This window comes from Anopheles darlingi, chromosome 3 (genome assembly GCF_943734745.1).
Source record: "Anopheles darlingi chromosome 3, idAnoDarlMG_H_01, whole genome shotgun sequence".
Lineage (NCBI taxonomy): Eukaryota > Metazoa > Arthropoda > Insecta > Diptera > Culicidae > Anopheles > Anopheles darlingi.
The window spans coordinates 32,841,987-32,862,258 of record NC_064875.1 but is presented as its reverse complement, the minus strand read 5'-3'; the positions used below and the strand labels follow the sequence as shown (position 1 = coordinate 32,862,258).

The following is a 20,272-nucleotide window of genomic DNA, read 5'->3' as shown; positions in this document are numbered from 1 at the left end:
GGCATTGCAGATCAGTGCAACTATGATTTAGAACGTTGGTAAGAATGGCAAAAAAGCTTAAGTAGGTTACAGGATTTCCTGTTATATTTTTTTCTATCTACTATCAATTAAATAGATCGTGCAGTTCAACAAATGTCACCATTGATGGAACGTTTGAAAAAACAATATTAAAATTGGAGTGCAATATTGACGGTGTGGCTCTGCACAAAAAAGGTCACAAAAAAATATTCAACTCAATTGAAAATCTTTTCGATGATTGTCTGAAAGATATAGAAGTCTAACTATACTTTTCCACACGGACGGAGTTCAGATAAACCGTGTGATGCATGGCAAACAAAAGTCTTGGCCAGTAAAAATAAAAATTGTAGAGTTGCCTGACCTAGCACCTGCAGCAATAGGTGTGTATACACAGGCGAGAAGAAACCTCCCACTTCATTTCTGGCTCCCATTGCGAGAGAAATTAAGCATCTCTCCACACGCGGTGTGATTATAAATGGCAAGAAACTACGCGTATTTATGCGTACGGCCATTCTAGATATGGAGGCACCAAGCTTGGTTACCGGCACTTTTCGACTGCAAGTATGGCAGCGAGTATGGTTGCCGTATGTGCATTGCTGAGCAGATAAGCCACAGCTTCTCCATGACACCAGCATTGCTATATGCAAACGCTTGTTTCGTATAAAATTCTACACTAACCACCATGGATCGATTCTTCATTTGAATTAGTGATTATTTCGACATGGTTGAAGTCATAGCAGTGGACCCCAGGCATATTTTACACCTAGGTGTGGTGACAAAATTTATCGAAATTCGATGTATAGACGCAGACTTGGCATGAAAGCTAAAGCTTAATAATATTACGAAAGACCAAGATTATTCACGTGAATTAAAAATGAAGCAACCATTTCCAACTTTTTCTGAAATACAATCATGACAAAGTACTCATTATGCCTTATGCCTACGTTTAAAATTACGGAATGGATATCTTTGAAAGCACAATACCCAAAGATTACTTCAAAATATTTGCAACCCTACCCAAGCCACAAAATCCTGTCTTCGGATCATTTCAAAGATAAAATTAATAAAGCGCATGCTCTTCTCCTAACCTTTGTCGAAAGTTTCAAACAAATGACCAAAACTAACCTACCAGGGTCGCATAGTTTAATACATCTCGCAGCTCAAGTTCATCGTTTTGGAGAGCTTCCAAATCAATCGACGGACGAATTTTAGTAAACACAATCGTACAGTAAACAAATCGCTGACTTAATTCTTGCACTACCGGCGAAGTACACGTTAAAAAGATGTCCGGAATTAATAAATCCGATAACATCACAGGATCCGCTCAGTGCCGCAAAATATAGTCAAATATATTAAAAAGAAATTTCAGCCTAAATGCCCATAAGAATTCCAATAAATGGTTGTTGGGCAAGGTAAATGGAAGCATAGTTGTTATAGCTACGCATTATGCCACAAAAGATCACGCTTATGACAAACAGCTATGCGACATTCATAAATAACTTCCAACGGATGACCAACTGGATATTCTACACTTCTACACGTCGCTAGTAGTAGAAAAAGTAAAGTATTACTGTTACATAAAATACTACTACTTTACACCGCTTCAGGCTTCATTTTTGAAGTAAAGCAAAGCTGGTCGATCTCGCTGGGTCCCGCTTATTACTACAAGCAATTGTCGAGCAAAGAGACGAAGGCATTGCAGATCAGTGCAACTATGATTTAGAACGTTGGTAAGAATGGCAAAAAAGCTTAAGTAGGTTACAGGATTTCCTGTTATATTTTTTTCTATCTACTATCAATTAAATAGATCGTGCAGTTCAACAAATGTCACCATTGATGGAACGTTTGAAAAAACAATATTAAAATTGGAGTGCAATATTGACGGTGTGGCTCTGCACAAAAAAGGTCACAAAAAATATTCAACTCAATTGAAAATCTTTTCGATGATTGTCTGAAAGATATAGAAGTCATAACTATACTTTTCTACACGGACGGAGTTCAGATAAACCGTGTGATGCATGGCAAACAAAAATCTTGGCCAGTAAAAATACAAATTGTAGAGTTGCCTGACCTAGCACCTGCAGCAATAGGTGTATACACAGGCGAGAAGAAACCTCCCACTTCATTTCTGGCTCCCATTGCGAGAGAAATTAAGCATCTCTCCACACGCGGTGTGATTATAAATGGCAAGAAACTACGCGTATTTATGCGTACGGCCATTCTAGATATGGAGGCACCAAGCTTGGTTGCCGGCACTTTTCGACTGCAAGTATGGCAGCGAGTATGGTTGCCGTATGTGCATTGCTGAGCAGATAAGCCACAGCTTCTCCATGACACCAGCATTGCTATATGCAAACGCTTGTTTCGTATAAAATTCTACACTAACCACCATGGATCGATTCTTCATTTATTGAATTATTGATTATTTCGACATGGTTGAAGACATAGCAGTGGACCCCAGGCATATTTTACACCTAGGAGTGGTGACAAAATTTATCGAATTTCTATGTATAGACGCAGACTTGGCATGAAAGCTAAAGCTTAATAATATTACCAAGATTATTCACGTGAATTAAAAATGAAGCAACCATTTCCAACTTTTTCTGAAATACAATCATGACAAAGTACTCATTATGCCTTATGCCTACGTTTAAAATTACGGAAAGGATATCTTTGAAAGCACAATACCCAAAGATTACTTCAAAATATTTGCAACCCTACCCAAGCCACAAAATCCTGTCTTCGGATCATTTCAAAGATAAAATTAATAAAGCGCATGCTCTTCTCCTAACCTTTGTCGAAAGTTTCAAACAAATGACCAAAACTAACCTACCAGGGTCGCATAGTTTAATACATCTCGCAGCTCAAGTTCATCGTTTTGGAGAGCTTCCAAATCAATCGACGGACGAATTTTAGTAAACACAATCGTACAGTAAACAAATCGCTGACTTAATTCTTGCACTACCGGCGAAGTACACGTTAAAAAGATGTCCGGAATTAATAAATCCGATAACATCACAGGATCCGCTCAGTGCCGCAAAATATAGTCAAATATATTAAAAAGAAATTTCAGCCTAAATGCCCATAAGAATTCCAATAAATGGTTGTTGGGCAAGGTAAATGGAAGCATAGTTGTTATAGCTACGCATTATGCCACAAAAGATCACGCTTAAGACAAACAGCTATGCGACATTCATAAATAACTTCCAACGGATGCCCAACTGGATATTCTACACTTCTACACGTCGCTAGTAGTAGAAAAAGTAAAGTATTACTGTTACATAAAATACTACTACTTACACCGCTTCAGGCTTCATTTTTGAAGTAAAGCAAAGCTGGTCGATCTCGCTGGGTCCCGCTTATTACTACAAGCAATTGTCGAGCAAAGAGACAAAGGCATTGCAGATCAGTGCAACTAGGATTTAGAACGTTGGTAAGAATGGCAAAAAAGTTTAAGTAGGTTACAGGATTTCCTGTTATATTTTTTTCTATCTACTATCAATTAAATAGATCGTGCAATTCAACAAATGTCACCATTTATGGAACGTTTGAAAAAACAATATTAAAATTGGACTGCAATATTGACGGTGTGGCTCTGCACAAAAAAGGTCACAAAAAATATTCAACTCAATTGAAAATCTTTTCGATGATTGTCTGAAAGATATAGAAGTCATAACTATACTTTTCTACACGGACGGAGTTCAGATAAACCGTGTGATGCATGGCAAACAAAAATCTTGGCCAGTAAAAATACAAATTGTAGAGTTGCCTGACCTAGCACCTGCAGCAATAGGTGTATACACAGGCGAGAAGAAACCTCCCACTTCATTTCTGGCTCCCATTGCGAGAGAAATTAAGCATCTCTCCACACGCGGTGTGATTATAAATGGCAAGAAACTACGCGTATTTATGCGTACGGCCATTCTAGATATGGAGGCACCAAGCTTGGTTACCGGCACTTTTCGACTGCAAGTATGGCAGCGAGTATGGTTGCCGTATGTGCATTGCTGAGCAGATAAGCCACAGCTTCTCCATGACACCAGCATTGCTATATGCAAACGCTTGTTTCGTATAAAATTCTACACTAACCACCATGGATCGATTCTTCATTTGAATTAGTGATTATTTCGACATGGTTGAAGTCATAGCAGTGGACCCCAGGCATATTTTACACCTAGGTGTGGTGACAAAATTTATCGAAATTCGATGTATAGACGCAGACTTGGCATGAAAGCTAAAGCTTAATAATATTACGAAAGACCAAGATTATTCACGTGAATTAAAAATGAAGCAACCATTTCCAACTTTTTCTGAAATACAATCATGGCAAAGTACTCATTATGCCTTATGCCTACGTTTCAAATTACGGAATGGATATCTTTGAAAGCACAATACCCAAAGATTACTTCAAAATATTTGCAACCCTACCCAAGCCACAAAATCCTGTCTTCGGATCATTTCAAAGATAAAATTAATAAAGCGCATGCTCTTCTCCTAACCTTTGTCGAAAGTTTCAAACAAATGACCAAAACTAACCTACCAGGGTCGCATAGTTTAATACATCTCGCAGCTCAAGTTCATCGTTTTGGAGAGCTTCCAAATCAATCGACGGACGAATTTTAGTAAACACAATCGTACAGTAAACAAATCGCTGACTTAATTCTTGCACTACCGGCGAAGTACACGTTAAAAAGATGTCCGGAATTAATAAATCCGATAAAATCACAGGATCCGCTCAGTGCCGCAAAATATAGTCAAATATATTAAAAAGAAATTTCAGCCTAAATGCCCATAAGAATTCCAATAAATGGTTGTTGGGCAAGGTAAATGGAAGCATAGTTGTTATAGCTACGCATTATGCCACAAAAGATCACGCTTATGACAAACAGCTATGCGACATTCATAAATAACTTCCAACGGATGACCAACTGGATATTCTACACTTCTACACGTCGCTAGTAGTAGAAAAAGTAAAGTATTACTGTTACATAAAATACTACTACTTTACACCGCTTCAGGCTTCATTTTTGAAGTAAAGCAAAGCTGGTCGATCTCGCTGGGTCCCGCTTATTACTACAAGCAATTGTCGAGCAAAGAGACGAAGGCATTGCAGATCAGTGCAACTATGATTTAGAACGTTGGTAAGAATGGCAAAAAAGCTTAAGTAGGTTACAGGATTTCCTGTTATATTTTTTTTCTATCTACTATCAATTAAATAGATCGTGCAGTTCAACAAATGTCACCATTGATGGAACGTTTGAAAAAACAATATTAAAATTGGAGTGCAATATTGACGGTGTGGCTCTGCACAAAAAAGGTCACAAAAAATATTCAACTCAATTGAAAATCTTTTCGATGATTGTCTGAAAGATATAGAAGTCATAACTATACTTTTCTACACGGACGGAGTTCAGATAAACCGTGTGATGCATGGCAAACAAAAATCTTGGCCAGTAAAAATACAAATTGTAGAGTTGCCTGACCTAGCACCTGCAGCAATAGGTGTATACACAGGCGAGAAGAAACCTCCCACTTCATTTCTGGCTCCCATTGCGAGAGAAATTAAGCATCTCTCCACACGCGGTGTGATTATAAATGGCAAGAAACTACGCGTATTTATGCGTACGGCCATTCTAGATATGGAGGCACCAAGCTTGGTTGCCGGCACTTTTCGACTGCAAGTATGGCAGCGAGTATGGTTGCCGTATGTGCATTGCTGAGCAGATAAGCCACAGCTTCTCCATGACACCAGCATTGCTATATGCAAACGCTTGTTTCGTATAAAATTCTACACTAACCACCATGGATCGATTCTTCATTTATTGAATTATTGATTATTTCGACATGGTTGAAGACATAGCAGTGGACCCCAGGCATATTTTACACCTAGGAGTGGTGACAAAATTTATCGAATTTCTATGTATAGACGCAGACTTGGCATGAAAGCTAAAGCTTAATAATATTACCAAGATTATTCACGTGAATTAAAAATGAAGCAACCATTTCCAACTTTTTCTGAAATACAATCATGACAAAGTACTCATTATGCCTTATGCCTACGTTTAAAATTACGGAATGGATATCTTTGAAAGCACAATACCCAAAGATTACTTCAAAATATTTGCAACCCTACCCAAGCCACAAAATCCTGTCTTCGGATCATTTCAAAGATAAAATTAATAAAGCGCATGCTCTTCTCCTAACCTTTGTCGAAAGTTTCAAACAAATGACCAAAACTAACCTACCAGGGTCGCATAGTTTAATACATCTCGCAGCTCAAGTTCATCGTTTTGGAGAGCTTCCAAATCAATCGACGGACGAATGTTAGTAAACACAATCGTACAGTAAACAAATCGCTGACTTAATTCTTGCACTACCGGCGAAGTACACGTTAAAAAGATGTCCGGAATTAATAAATCCGATAACATCACAGGATCTGCTCAGTGCCGCAAAATATAGTCAAATATATTAAAAAGAAATTTCAGCCTAAATGCCCATAAGAATTCCAATAAATGGTTGTTGGGCAAGGTAAATGGAAGCATAGTTGTTATAGCTACGCATTATGCCACAAAAGATCACGCTTAAGACAAACAGCTATGCGACATTCATAAATAACTTCCAACGGATGCCCAACTGGATATTCTACACTTCTACACGTCGCTAGTAGTAGAAAAAGTAAAGTATTACTGTTACATAAAATACTACTACTTACACCGCTTCAGGCTTCATTTTTGAAGTAAAGCAAAGCTGGTCGATCTCGCTGGGTCCCGCTTATTACTACAAGCAATTGTCGAGCAAAGAGACAAAGGCATTGCAGATCAGTGCAACTAGGATTTAGAACGTTGGTAAGAATGGCAAAAAAGTTTAAGTAGGTTACAGGATTTCCTGTTATATTTTTTTCTATCTACTATCAATTAAATAGATCGTGCAATTCAACAAATGTCACCATTTATGGAACGTTTGAAAAAACAATATTAAAATTGGAGTGCAATATTGACGGTGTGGCTCTGCACAAAAAAGGTCACAAAAAATATTCAACTCAATTGAAAATCTTTTCGATGATTGTCTGAAAGATATAGAAGTCATAACTATACTTTTCTACACGGACGGAGTTCAGATAAACCGTGTGATGCATGGCAAACAAAAATCTTGGCCAGTAAAAATACAAATTGTAGAGTTGCCTGACCTAGCACCTGCAGCAATAGGTGTATACACAGGCGAGAAGAAACCTCCCACTTCATTTCTGGCTCCCATTGCGAGAGAAATTAAGCATCTCTCCACACGCGGTGTGATTATAAATGGCAAGAAACTACGCGTATTTATGCGTACGGCCATTCTAGATATGGAGGCACCAAGCTTGGTTACCGGCACTTTTCGACTGCAAGTATGGCAGCGAGTATGGTTGCCGTATGTGCATTGCTGAGCAGATAAGCCACAGCTTCTCCATGACACCAGCATTGCTATATGCAAACGCTTGTTTCGTATAAAATTCTACACTAACCACCATGGATCGATTCTTCATTTGAATTAGTGATTATTTCGACATGGTTGAAGTCATAGCAGTGGACCCCAGGCATATTTTACACCTAGGTGTGGTGACAAAATTTATCGAAATTCGATGTATAGACGCAGACTTGGCATGAAAGCTAAAGCTTAATAATATTACCAAGATTATTCACGTGAATTAAAAATGAAGCAACCATTTCCAACTTTTTCTGAAATACAATCATGACAAAGTACTCATTATGCCTTATGCCTACGTTTAAAATTACGGAATGGATATCTTTGAAAGCACAATACCCAAAGATTACTTCAAAATATTTGCAACCCTACCCAAGCCACAAAATCCTGTCTTCGGATCATTTCAAAGATAAAATTAATAAAGCGCATGCTCTTCTCCTAACCTTTGTCGAAAGTTTCAAACAAATGACCAAAACTAACCTACCAGGGTCGCATAGTTTAATACATCTCGCAGCTCAAGTTCATCGTTTTGGAGAGCTTCCAAATCAATCGACGGACGAATGTTAGTAAACACAATCGTACAGTAAACAAATCGCTGACTTAATTCTTGCACTACCGGCGAAGTACACGTTAAAAAGATGTCCGGAATTAATAAATCCGATAACATCACAGGATCTGCTCAGTGCCGCAAAATATAGTCAAATATATTAAAAAGAAATTTCAGCCTAAATGCCCATAAGAATTCCAATAAATGGTTGTTGGGCAAGGTAAATGGAAGCATAGTTGTTATAGCTACGCATTATGCCACAAAAGATCACGCTTAAGACAAACAGCTATGCGACATTCATAAATAACTTCCAACGGATGCCCAACTGGATATTCTACACTTCTACACGTCGCTAGTAGTAGAAAAAGTAAAGTATTACTGTTACATAAAATACTACTACTTACACCGCTTCAGGCTTCATTTTTGAAGTAAAGCAAAGCTGGTCGATCTCGCTGGGTCCCGCTTATTACTACAAGCAATTGTCGAGCAAAGAGACAAAGGCATTGCAGATCAGTGCAACTAGGATTTAGAACGTTGGTAAGAATGGCAAAAAAGTTTAAGTAGGTTACAGGATTTCCTGTTATATTTTTTTCTATCTACTATCAATTAAATAGATCGTGCAATTCAACAAATGTCACCATTTATGGAACGTTTGAAAAAACAATATTAAAATTGGAGTGCAATATTGACGGTGTGGCTCTGCACAAAAAAGGTCACAAAAAATATTCAACTCAATTGAAAATCTTTTCGATGATTGTCTGAAAGATATAGAAGTCATAACTATACTTTTCTACACGGACGGAGTTCAGATAAACCGTGTGATGCATGGCAAACAAAAATCTTGGCCAGTAAAAATACAAATTGTAGAGTTGCCTGACCTAGCACCTGCAGCAATAGGTGTATACACAGGCGAGAAGAAACCTCCCACTTCATTTCTGGCTCCCATTGCGAGAGAAATTAAGCATCTCTCCACACGCGGTGTGATTATAAATGGCAAGAAACTACGCGTATTTATGCGTACGGCCATTCTAGATATGGAGGCACCAAGCTTGGTTACCGGCACTTTTCGACTGCAAGTATGGCAGCGAGTATGGTTGCCGTATGTGCATTGCTGAGCAGATAAGCCACAGCTTCTCCATGACACCAGCATTGCTATATGCAAACGCTTGTTTCGTATAAAATTCTACACTAACCACCATGGATCGATTCTTCATTTGAATTAGTGATTATTTCGACATGGTTGAAGTCATAGCAGTGGACCCCAGGCATATTTTACACCTAGGTGTGGTGACAAAATTTATCGAAATTCGATGTATAGACGCAGACTTGGCATGAAAGCTAAAGCTTAATAATATTACGAAAGACCAAGATTATTCACGTGAATTAAAAATGAAGCAACCATTTCCAACTTTTTCTGAAATACAATCATGGCAAAGTACTCATTATGCCTTATGCCTACGTTTCAAATTACGGAATGGATATCTTTGAAAGCACAATACCCAAAGATTACTTCAAAATATTTGCAACCCTACCCAAGCCACAAAATCCTGTCTTCGGATCATTTCAAAGATAAAATTAATAAAGCGCATGCTCTTCTCCTAACCTTTGTCGAAAGTTTCAAACAAATGACCAAAACTAACCTACCAGGGTCGCATAGTTTAATACATCTCGCAGCTCAAGTTCATCGTTTTGGAGAGCTTCCAAATCAATCGACGGACGAATTTTAGTAAACACAATCGTACAGTAAACAAACCGCTGACTTAATTCTTGCAGTACCGGCGAAGTACACGTTAAAAAGATGTCCGGAATTAATAAATCCGATAACATCACAGGATCCGCTCAGTGCCGCAAAATATAGTCAAATATATTAAAAAGAAATTTCAGCCTAAATGCCCATAAGAATTCCAATAAATGGTTGTTGGGCAAGGTAAATGGAAGCATAGTTGTTATAGCTACGCATTATGCCACAAAAGATCACGCTTATGACAAACAGCTATGCGACATTCATAAATAACTTCCAACGGATGACCATCTGGATATTCTACACTTCTACACGTCGCTAGTAGTAGAAAAAGTAAAGTATTACTGTTACATAAAATACTACTACTTTACACCGCTTCAGGCTTCATTTTTGAAGTAAAGCAAAGCTGGTCGATCTCGCTGGGTCCCGCTTATTACTACAAGCAATTGTCGAGCAAAGAGACGAAGGCATTGCAGATCAGTGCAACTATGATTTAGAACGTTGGTAAGAATGGCAAAAAAGCTTAAGTAGGTTACAGGATTTCCTGTTATATTTTTTTCTATCTACTATCAATTAAATAGATCGTGCAGTTCAACAAATGTCACCATTGATGGAACGTTTGAAAAAAACAATATTAAAATTGGAGTGCAATATTGACGGTGTGGCTCTGCACAAAAAAGGTCACAAAAAATATTCAACTCAATTGAAAATCTTTTCGATGATTGTCTGAAAGATATAGAAGTCATAACTATACTTTTCTACACGGACGGAGTTCAGATAAACCGTGTGATGCATGGCAAACAAAAATCTTGGCCAGTAAAAATACAAATTGTAGAGTTGCCTGACCTAGCACCTGCAGCAATAGGTGTATACACAGGCGAGAAGAAACCTCCCACTTCATTTCTGGCTCCCATTGCGAGAGAAATTAAGCATCTCTCCACACGCGGTGTGATTATAAATGGCAAGAAACTACGCGTATTTATGCGTACGGCCATTCTAGATATGGAGGCACCAAGCTTGGTTGCCGGCACTTTTCGACTGCAAGTATGGCAGCGAGTATGGTTGCCGTATGTGCATTGCTGAGCAGATAAGCCACAGCTTCTCCATGACACCAGCATTGCTATATGCAAACGCTTGTTTCGTATAAAATTCTACACTAACCACCATGGATCGATTCTTCATTTATTGAATTATTGATTATTTCGACATGGTTGAAGACATAGCAGTGGACCCCAGGCATATTTTACACCTAGGAGTGGTGACAAAATTTATCGAATTTCTATGTATAGACGCAGACTTGGCATGAAAGCTAAAGCTTAATAATATTACCAAGATTATTCACGTGAATTAAAAATGAAGCAACCATTTCCAACTTTTTCTGAAATACAATCATGACAAAGTACTCATTATGCCTTATGCCTACGTTTAAAATTACGAAATGGATATCTTTGAAAGCACAATACCCAAAGATTACTTCAAAATATTTGCAACCCTACCCAAGCCACAAAATCCTGTCTTCGGATCATTTCAAAGATAAAATTAATAAAGCGCATGCTCTTCTCCTAACCTTTGTCGAAAGTTTCAAACAAATGACCAAAACTAACCTACCAGGGTCGCATAGTTTAATACATCTCGCAGCTCAAGTTCATCGTTTTGGAGAGCTTCCAAATCAATCGACGGACGAATTTTAGTAAACACAATCGTACAGTAAACCAATCGCTGACTTAATTCTTGCACTACCGGCGAAGTACACGTTAAAAAGATGTCCGGAATTAATAAATCCGATGACATCACAGGATCCGCTCAGTGCCGCAAAATATAGTCAAATATATTAAAAAGAAATTTCAGCCTAAATGCCCATAAGAATTCGAATAAATGGTTGTTGGGCAAGGTAAATGGAAGCATAGTTGTTATAGCTACGCATTATGCCACAAAAGATCACGCTTATGACAAACAGCTATGCGACATTCATAAATAACTTCCAACGGATGACCAACTGGATATTCTACACTTCTACACGTCGCTAGTAGTAGAAAAAGTAAAGTATTACTGTTACATAAAAAACTACTACTTTACACCGCTTCAGGCTTCATTTTTGAAGTAAAGCTAAGCTGATCGATCCCGCTGGGTCCCGCTTATTACTTCAAGCAATTGTCGAGCAAAGAGACAAAGGGATCGCAAATGTGCAAAGTGCAACTTGGATTTAGAACGTTGGTAAGAATGGCAAAAAAGTTTAAGTAGGTTACAGGATTTCCTGTTATATTTTTTTCTATCTACTATCAATTAAATAGAACATGCAATTCAACAAATGTCGCCATCGACGGGACGTTTGAAAAAAAAAACCACATATTATTCAAATTGAAGTGCAATATTGACGGTGTGGCTCTGCACAAAAATGCCACAAAAAGTGACGTGTGGTATTACGTGTGGCCATTATCAATAACCAACTAACCAAGTTTTGACTAAAGGACGGTAAATGCCTGCATTTTGGGCATACAAGCAAATACTGCAAAGAAGAAATTGAAAAATGTATCAACTGCGGCGGAAAAGAACTTAGGCATTGCACTAAAACCATCAAATCTCTCTATATATAGATTTAGAAAAACAAAAAGGACGCACCTGCATTTCCTGGATTTCGCCAACAACGGCTGCAGCCAAAGCGCTATTCGAAATACTTTCTAAAGCAGTTGTAAATTTCATCAAATTGTTCATTACCTAAAACAGTTCACAAACATATTTACCATTATAAGATAGGAGTTTGGAAAATACACGGAAGACATGAAACAAGCATAACCAGAAAATGTTCCAGTTATGAGAAAAACGGACAGAAACATCAATTTCCAAAAAAATAGGTCTTTGATTAGAGCATTTCCAAAGCACACATACCCCGGATACTGCTTTAGTGAAACACGTTCCGCCCTCATTTTTTTTCCACGAAATAACGAATGGAGAGCATTTGCGAAGGGCAGCTAATAATTGAGAACAAGAAAACAATTACCTTTTCGGCTTTGCCTTACCATACTTGAGATATTATCCAAACCGATGAGTTGTACAATATTTAATATAGTGCCCATCGCCAAAACTCTGGAACCCGGAACATCCTTTACAATGAAAATGATACGATTCGGATTTTACAACGCACGCCGATTGAATATAAACGCAATATTTGCTTACCACATCACTTAATTATTTTCAATCTTTTATATGTTGAAGAAAATCGAAATAGCTAAATACACTATTTCTAATCGCCATCAATGGAAAGTGCCAATGTGGCCACGGACAACAACCACGAACCAACGAATTTTTCGAACCACACCTTGCGAAGAGCAGAAAAGAAATGAAAAATCACATGAGGTTGCTGCGTTTATGATGATCGATCATGGCGTCCGTGTCGATGAACAATTTTGGAGGGAGATCGATATCCCATGAGCTAGAGTAGGAATTTGATCGATTTTCAGCGAACAAGAACTCGATTGAGAGAAAACGAGATAGCCGATGAGATAGCTCTATTTTCTGTCGATGAAATTAAATGCTCTAGGTTTGCCAATCAACAGCATATTCAGAGAAATTTTCATCGTTTTCTCCGTGCTTTCCGTGTTGTTGGTTTCAGCTCAAGAACCGTAAGTGATGGCGATCGTTTTTTTTTTTGTAAGTTGCACCTTTAATCCCCGTTCTTTGCAGCCTTGAACAGACCCAGTTCCAAACAAGCACACGGTATTGAACGATGCCATTCTACCCATGGATTTAACCGAAAGCTGGATTTCCGCCGAACACGAAGCAGACGTTGAAGTTCCCGGTGATGTGCACTTGTAGCAGCCTTTATCTTTGATTAATTTTCTGTCTAGGATTGTTAATTTTGTCTCAGAGGCGATAATTTTAGAAGATTGATAAAAAGTTTTCGAAGAACTTATGCACCAACCCAAACTGAGGGATCCTTCAAACAGTTCTTGCTGTCCATAAAAACATCAGAAGTAAACAATAAAACGGTCACGAAAGAAACGCGTGAAAATTGATGTGAAAAAACCAAGAATTTTGTGCGAAATATTTTATTTCCCTCGAGGCCATGGATTAACGAAAGGCAAGTCGAGGCGTATTTTGTTGTTTACTTTTGCATTTATTATCCCAGGATGCCTGAACAGAGTGATGAGCACAACTCAAATTTGTACATGCGACTGCGCTGGGACAGTGTTCAGTTATTCTTCATCTATTTTAACTATTGTCTAATCCTGTTTCCGCTAACATTGTTTGGACCGTTTAGCCTTACGTCCTGATCGTTTGGGCGTTGTGGCATTGGCTGTCGTTTTGCGTGGACTGCGTGTAAGCGCAAGACGCGTGGCGCTCAACGGTGTTAGCACAACGGAAGCCTGTTTCAAGCGAATAGGACTGGAACTGGATGTATTCTCGATGCTACTGGCTCCAGATTCGGTTTGTTTGTTGCCCCTTGTTTGCTCAACGTTGATAGGACCATTCGGCACTTGGCGTGCTGGTCGTAATACTACACATTTTGGAAGCGATCGCTTACCGTACGGAGAACTATTGCTACCGCCAGCATCCACCGAGGATGTCTTTTGTGAAGTTGTCCTTGTGGTGGAAGGTTTGAGCGCCGCCATTTCGGTTATGACCTCGGAAGTAGGTGTTGTGCCAGGACCGAACGTTCTGCGAGCAGATGCACTCCGCCTCATATTATTGCTGGAAGCAGTAGCTTTTTCTGCTCTCGTCGCAGTAGGCTGTTTTGTAGACTTCTTATTACGTTGCTCTTCCTCTAGCGTGGGAAACAACTCGGCTGCGACGACCTTGCGTGTTTCTTTAGCAGGAGAACCGATAGGGATATCGGCCAGTGGTTCTGATAGTGATTTCCGCGTCATCATTTTCTCGTTAAGGACCTCCATTCGATTTGTATGTCGTGTTCGGGGCATGGTACTGGGTGTAGACTGTAGCTTCTGCTCAAACAAAGTTTTGGCTGCTGCCTTCGTCAACGAGCGTACAACAGAGCGATTCATTCGAGATTTCTGTGTGGGAGATAGAAGACGAAGAGCTAACATCCGCGGCATAACTATGCAAAGAACATGCCTTGCCAGATACTTACGCTAGCGTTTGGCGAAGCATTCACGACATCGCCTTCCGATGATGATGTAGAGCTTGAAGATAATGAACGTGCATTAGAAGTAAGTTGCTTCGATTTGGCACTTCGTCTTCCGCGCGTAGCCGAGGTAACCACAGGTGTACTGGGTTCCGGCGGAGTTTCAGGAATGTCCTCAGGATCCGATGCCTTCTGCAAACTGTCGTCGTCGGTCGTTTCCTGCGTTGCCGGAATCACGAAACTCTGTCCAGTTGATGCCACTGTTTCGTTGGTGGAAGCGTTTTCCTTCTCACTGACGGTGCTATTCGGTTTCGCACGAATTTTACGTAAAACCGAAGCATCCGGCACTTTGAATGTCGACGTTCGTTGCTTCGTTGTTGCCGGTGGCAGCATTGGCGAGTTCGGACTGCTACCAAAGAGTAGCGATCGACGATGCGATTTCACTGCCGAACCTTCAATTCGGTTTTCCGCAGTGGCCGTTAGCGGTGATTGCACAGACATTGCCTGAGCATTTGCTGGACGCGAGGGAGAACTCAAGTTGTTAGGATCGATCAGTGAAGCGCGCGATCGTAACGGCGAAGTAAACAAATCCGTATCGGAGTCCTCCTGCAGGATGGACTTGTTGATATTTGGACGCGAATCGGCGCGCTTCTCTTCATCTTCTTCATCCCGGTCTTCCTCTTCATCATCGTCCTCCTCGATCACCTCACTACGCGCAGTACCGATCGATTGATCGTCACTATTGGTCGAGTCTTCGCCATGGACAATAATTGCCGGTACATGCGAAGAAGAAAAAGAGAGTGGCTCAACGATGTTGCCCCGCATTATTTCACGGAAAGTAGTTAAATTTTTTACAATTTTCGGATCGAGGTTGGTCTCCCGTACCATCATCTTGTCGACCGCGTTCGCTAAATTGGCTCGCAAGGTCGGATCGTCCCCGATCTCTAGCGTGAGCAACTCCCGACTCATCAGCTTCAGCAGATCCTTCAGACTGAGATTATCCTGCATGACGCGCAGAAACGAAATAGCAATCGTGTTGTGGGGATTAACGCCTGGATTACAGAAGATCGGTCGCGTGGAGTTGATGACAAACTTGAGCACCGTTTCCGGTCGCACCTCGGCAAACGGACTCTCGTTCGAGGCTTCCAGTATCGTAAACAATGTGCCAAGCAGCGCCTTTTGCATTAGATCCTGGCGTCTCTTCCGGATCAATCCCTCGAAGAAGATGCCCAGAATCTGTTGTGTTTCGGGATCGGTAGCCGGATTGAAGTAGCGCAACAGAAGTTTGGACACGATGTCAGCCGACCTGCAATGTCCGTGCAGTACCAACCGACAGAAGCCTTCGATGATCGTCTTGCATATCACCGCCTCGTCACAGGTATCCATAAAATGGATTGACATTTTGTAGAACTCGTTGCCATTGCAAGCACTCACTTCCTTCTCCATGGCGTGGCCACTGTGTCGGTTGAACAGCTGGCGAGAGCTCTTGCTCACTGGCGAATCGTCCTTTGACTCGTCCTCGAGATCAAAATGTTCAAACCCGTACCGATCGAGTAATTCGAATACGCACTCGATCGCCGTCTTCCACAGGCGAGTCGAAGACGTATGCAGAAACTGCTGGTATAACAGCTGGAACGTCTCCTTGCTCAACCCATCGTACAGCATGCTAAAAGCGGTCGATGCTCGCAAAGCCCAATTCCGGGTATGCAGTTCGGACGATTGCACGTTACGGCTAATGAAGGATGTGTACAGATCGCACACCATCGGTGTGAGCACACGAACGCTCGGACTATTGACGAGGTGGAAACAAATCTGCAGACACTTGCTGATCGTTTCCTGCGTCATACGACGCGGATTCAGTGTAGATTCCCGGAACATTCCGCTTTGCAGTGTGCTATTGCTGCTGCTGGAAGTGTTGCTGGCCAGTGTTGCCGATAGTTCCTGCGCGAGTGGTTTCAACAGATTAGACAGCTCTTCGTTGCAAGCGTTCAGTTTCTCGGTGACGAGGTGCGCCCCTTTGTAGTCCTTCTGCTGGACGAGCGAGTTTTCTTGCTCTTTCAGATCGAGTATTTCCAACCGCAATGACGAGATCTTAAACTGTAGACCCGTTTGCTCCGGATGTCGCTCAAAGTACTTATCCACCAGCACGCGCGAGCTATCGGAGAAGTCTACGCGCGACGGTTCGAGGACCGAGTTAACCAGATCAACGAAGAATTTGAACCGTTGCTCTATGTCCGGTAGTAGCTTCTCGAAAATGGACATTATCAAACGCACGTTCGTTTCAAACAGCACCTCGTTACACAGTATACCGGACAACACTAGCTTTAAGCTGTCACGCCCAAATTCATCGGCATAGTCATAGATTCCGACAATCTCCAGCAGCGTGAATAGGATGTACTGAAAGTACAACTGTTGCAGCTTGTCCATCGTGTGCGGTGAGGAAGACGTCGATGTCGTAAGGGTTGACTTGGTGTGATTGCCATCGGTCGACATCATGAACGCCGCATTACCCGTGTTCTCGATAAACTGCTTCAAATACTCGCATAACTTGCTAAGCTCCATCATATAATCCTCCTCTTCGCCCGTATCCGTCGTCTGTTGATGCTCGAGCAGTGCCTGCCAGCAAATAGCGCGCTCGATCGTCAGATCTGCCAGCGGAACGACCTTGCTCTCTTCGCTAAACTTCAGCAACGCTCCCATCTCCTTAACTCCACTTTTCCTTAACGAAAGAAAGCAAATTAAAATGATTACCATTCCACCAAGGGGTCGAAGTGGACAATGCTTACTTGAAAATCTCCAACAGAGCCATCTTGGCAGTATTGCGAAACCGTTCGATATCCTTTTCATCGGCATCTAGCTTGAGTGCCTCGATGAAGACAATATGGTCTTGTTGGTACGATTCAAACCACTGCGGGATCATCACGTTGCGCACCACTTTTTTCACGCTCTCGGCATGATCGGTCAGTCCCTGCTCGAAGAACTTGAGACGCTGTGCTACTTTGTACTGACGCACAGGGAAGCTGTTCATCTGCATGTACGTGTGCCGGCGTACACGCTCATCCACGTCCCACAGCCGGTCGATAATGTGAGGAAGCGTGTGGTAATTGAGTCCCAGCGAGGAGATGATTGTCTGGCGCACCTTCGGCGACGGATCCTTCTCCAGGTGATAGATGTACGCACGGCAAACGGCGTCTTCGGGATTGGTGGGGTCTTGCAGACGCTGGAGCGCAAGAACCGCCTGCACCCGTACGTGTTGCGATACATCACGCATCCGATCGAGCATGTAGCGCTGAATCTTGTCGCAGATCGAATCATCCAGAGTGGCATCGGAGCCGAGCGCATTCAGCACTAGATTCACCAGCTGGCAAATCCGGAAGCGGACGAGCTGCACGTAACTGATCGTACTAAGTAACCAATCAAATAAGGACGACATAACCGGATGCGTTTCCGACTGTTTGCTGTATTCCGGATCGGCCACAAACTTGGCGCAGAACATGAACACATTTTTTGCGTACTCGTTCGTTTCTTCATGTTCCATCTGCCGTTTGATCACTTGCAGGAATGATTTCATGAAGGAATCGTGCGGGACCGTTGCGTAAAGCCCCTTAAGTTGCCGGATTAGCTTGGCGTGCATCGTTTGATTAGGCTGCGATTTCAGCATGGTTTGTATGACTGCGGTCGAATATTTTATCTTTTCCGGCGACTGTCCCGTTGCCGGAACCACCACTTTTCGTTTACGAGGAGCCATCCAGGCCGTTCCGTTTGTAATTAATATTAGTTCGTTTCGAATCTTTTTTCTGGTTCGTCGATTATTTCCCCGAACAAAGCGTCTGTTGTCACCAGCAAAAAAGCGATCGCCTGGATGACTTCCTTAAAAAATTGTACAAAAACACAACACTGCTGCAATTGCCGCAACTGCCGTATCCAAAAGGTGTGTGGAGTAGCCGTCAAAAGTGAATTGTGGCGTAATATTGAATGACGGTATACTTTTTAAGTTTCTCATGAAGTTATTTTTAAGTTTCTCATGAAGTTATACATAAAAATAAGAAATTTTAAGCATTGTTTAATTGAAAATTAAAAGATATTGTTTTTAGATTGAGTTATGAGTCATTTCACACTGATATGTACGGAAGAACAAATGTAATGTTATTTTTTCCTAATCCTGACCAGCTTTTACTTTACTACTACTTTACTGCAGGTAATATGTATTCTTCTTGTTTTAAGCCCGTTACAACAGCAAAAGAAGCGATGGAATGATTCCAACACTAGTGAAATTCTTTCTCAAAACTACAGTGTTCCCCATATGTCTGTCACTTTATAGCTCTTCCTTCTTGGGGTATGGAAAAGCGGTAAAAAACCAATATATACACCTCAACCGATTCGGTAGGCTAACCGATTCTAATTGCATACATTTAGGGGCCGAACATTTCAAAATTTGGCCGTTAAATAACCAGTGGAATGAACAAGAACCTTAAACATGAGATTAAATCAATTTATGGTGCGAAAAACTACCCAAATATTATCTTTCGACAGTGAAAATGTAATGGCATCTTCCTTCCCTCTTCCGTAGTAGCACTATTTAACGTTTATAATGTATTTTTCAAAGATATTTAACTGAAAAGGTGTGTATGGTTTTGGGACAATTATTATGTCTAAATCATCTTTTATCCATCTGGAAGGGACGGGGGAAGGTACAAGCGATGTACTAGGTATGTACTCGCTCCCTCCCCCACCCCTCCTGCACTTTCCACATGTATTTCTGTGTCCGGCTCATTCTATGGTTATCTAACGGCAAAATTTTGAAATGGATAACCGCTAAAATTATTTGAATCGGTTGAGGTGTATGTTTTGGTTTTTTACCGGAAAAGCATTTGGAATAGGATAACCAAAATGCTGTTTGTTAGCATAATTGAAATTAGTTTTCATATTTTCATCATTTATTCTGCTTTATAGCAATCAAAACAGTTATTCTAGACATTTGTACAACACTGTACTCATAACACCATTTCTTGATGTGTTGGTCGCGGTTTGAACGTGCACTGCCGCAAGTGCTGAAGCCAGTTTGCCAGAGCCTTTAATCGAGTGTCGAATTTCATCGATCGAAGATAGCGTTGTCCCTTCGCCTTTCTCATTTACTCCCTAGTGGAACCACTGTAGCTCACAAGATGTTTTTTCCCTCGGTCCCCAAGATTGATCATCGTAGGCACAGCAACCTCGTGTTTTTTGTTCTCCTGTTTGCTGAGTGGATCGAAAAAGTGCTGGATCGAAAAAGTGGCCATATTGGCAACTTCAAGTGGTGGTGTTAATTCTAGTGAAATATGTAACGCGAAATGTTTTCTGCGGCTCCGATTATCTTCGATAAAAAAGAAAATACGAATAATGAAATGCTTGTGGTAAGCAGATATTGCGTGCATATTTACTCGGT

At 40.9% G+C, this 20,272-nt stretch overlaps 2 protein-coding genes across 2 annotated transcripts; both read right to left on the bottom strand.

The window, feature by feature from the left end:
* Positions 1–12,120: 12,120 nt before the first annotated feature.
* LOC125955450 (uncharacterized) lies at positions 12,121–12,863 on the bottom strand. The gene is made up of 4 exons (XM_049686585.1): positions 12,808–12,863; positions 12,654–12,736; positions 12,387–12,482; positions 12,121–12,273 (listed from the first exon to the last, which is right to left on the bottom strand). The coding sequence occupies exons 1-4, from the start codon at positions 12,839–12,841 to the stop codon at positions 12,121–12,123; spliced, it is 366 nt and encodes a 121-aa protein (XP_049542542.1). The 5' UTR covers positions 12,842–12,863.
* Positions 12,864–14,445: 1,582 nt separating this feature from the next.
* LOC125956137 (condensin complex subunit 3-like) lies at positions 14,446–18,595 on the bottom strand. The gene is given in 4 exon segments (XM_049687711.1): positions 14,446–14,529; positions 14,531–14,776; positions 14,854–17,566; positions 17,634–18,595. Coding segments are annotated over 4 exon segments (4,005 nt in total).
* Positions 18,596–20,272: the final 1,677 nt, after the last annotated feature.

Bases quoted from the DNA above. Each gene is read 5' to 3' on its own strand.
- LOC125955450 (XM_049686585.1), bottom strand. From the start codon at position 12,841: ATGGGCACTATATTAAATATTGTACAACTCATCG. The intron at 12,483-12,653 runs GTATGTGTGCTT...GAACTGTTTTAG, and splicing joins TCACTAAAGCAGTATCCGGG to GTAATGAACAATTTGATGAA. The intron at 12,274-12,386 runs GTGCGTCCTTTT...TCTTCTTTGCAG, and splicing joins GCGAAATCCAGGAAATGCAG to TATTTGCTTGTATGCCCAAA.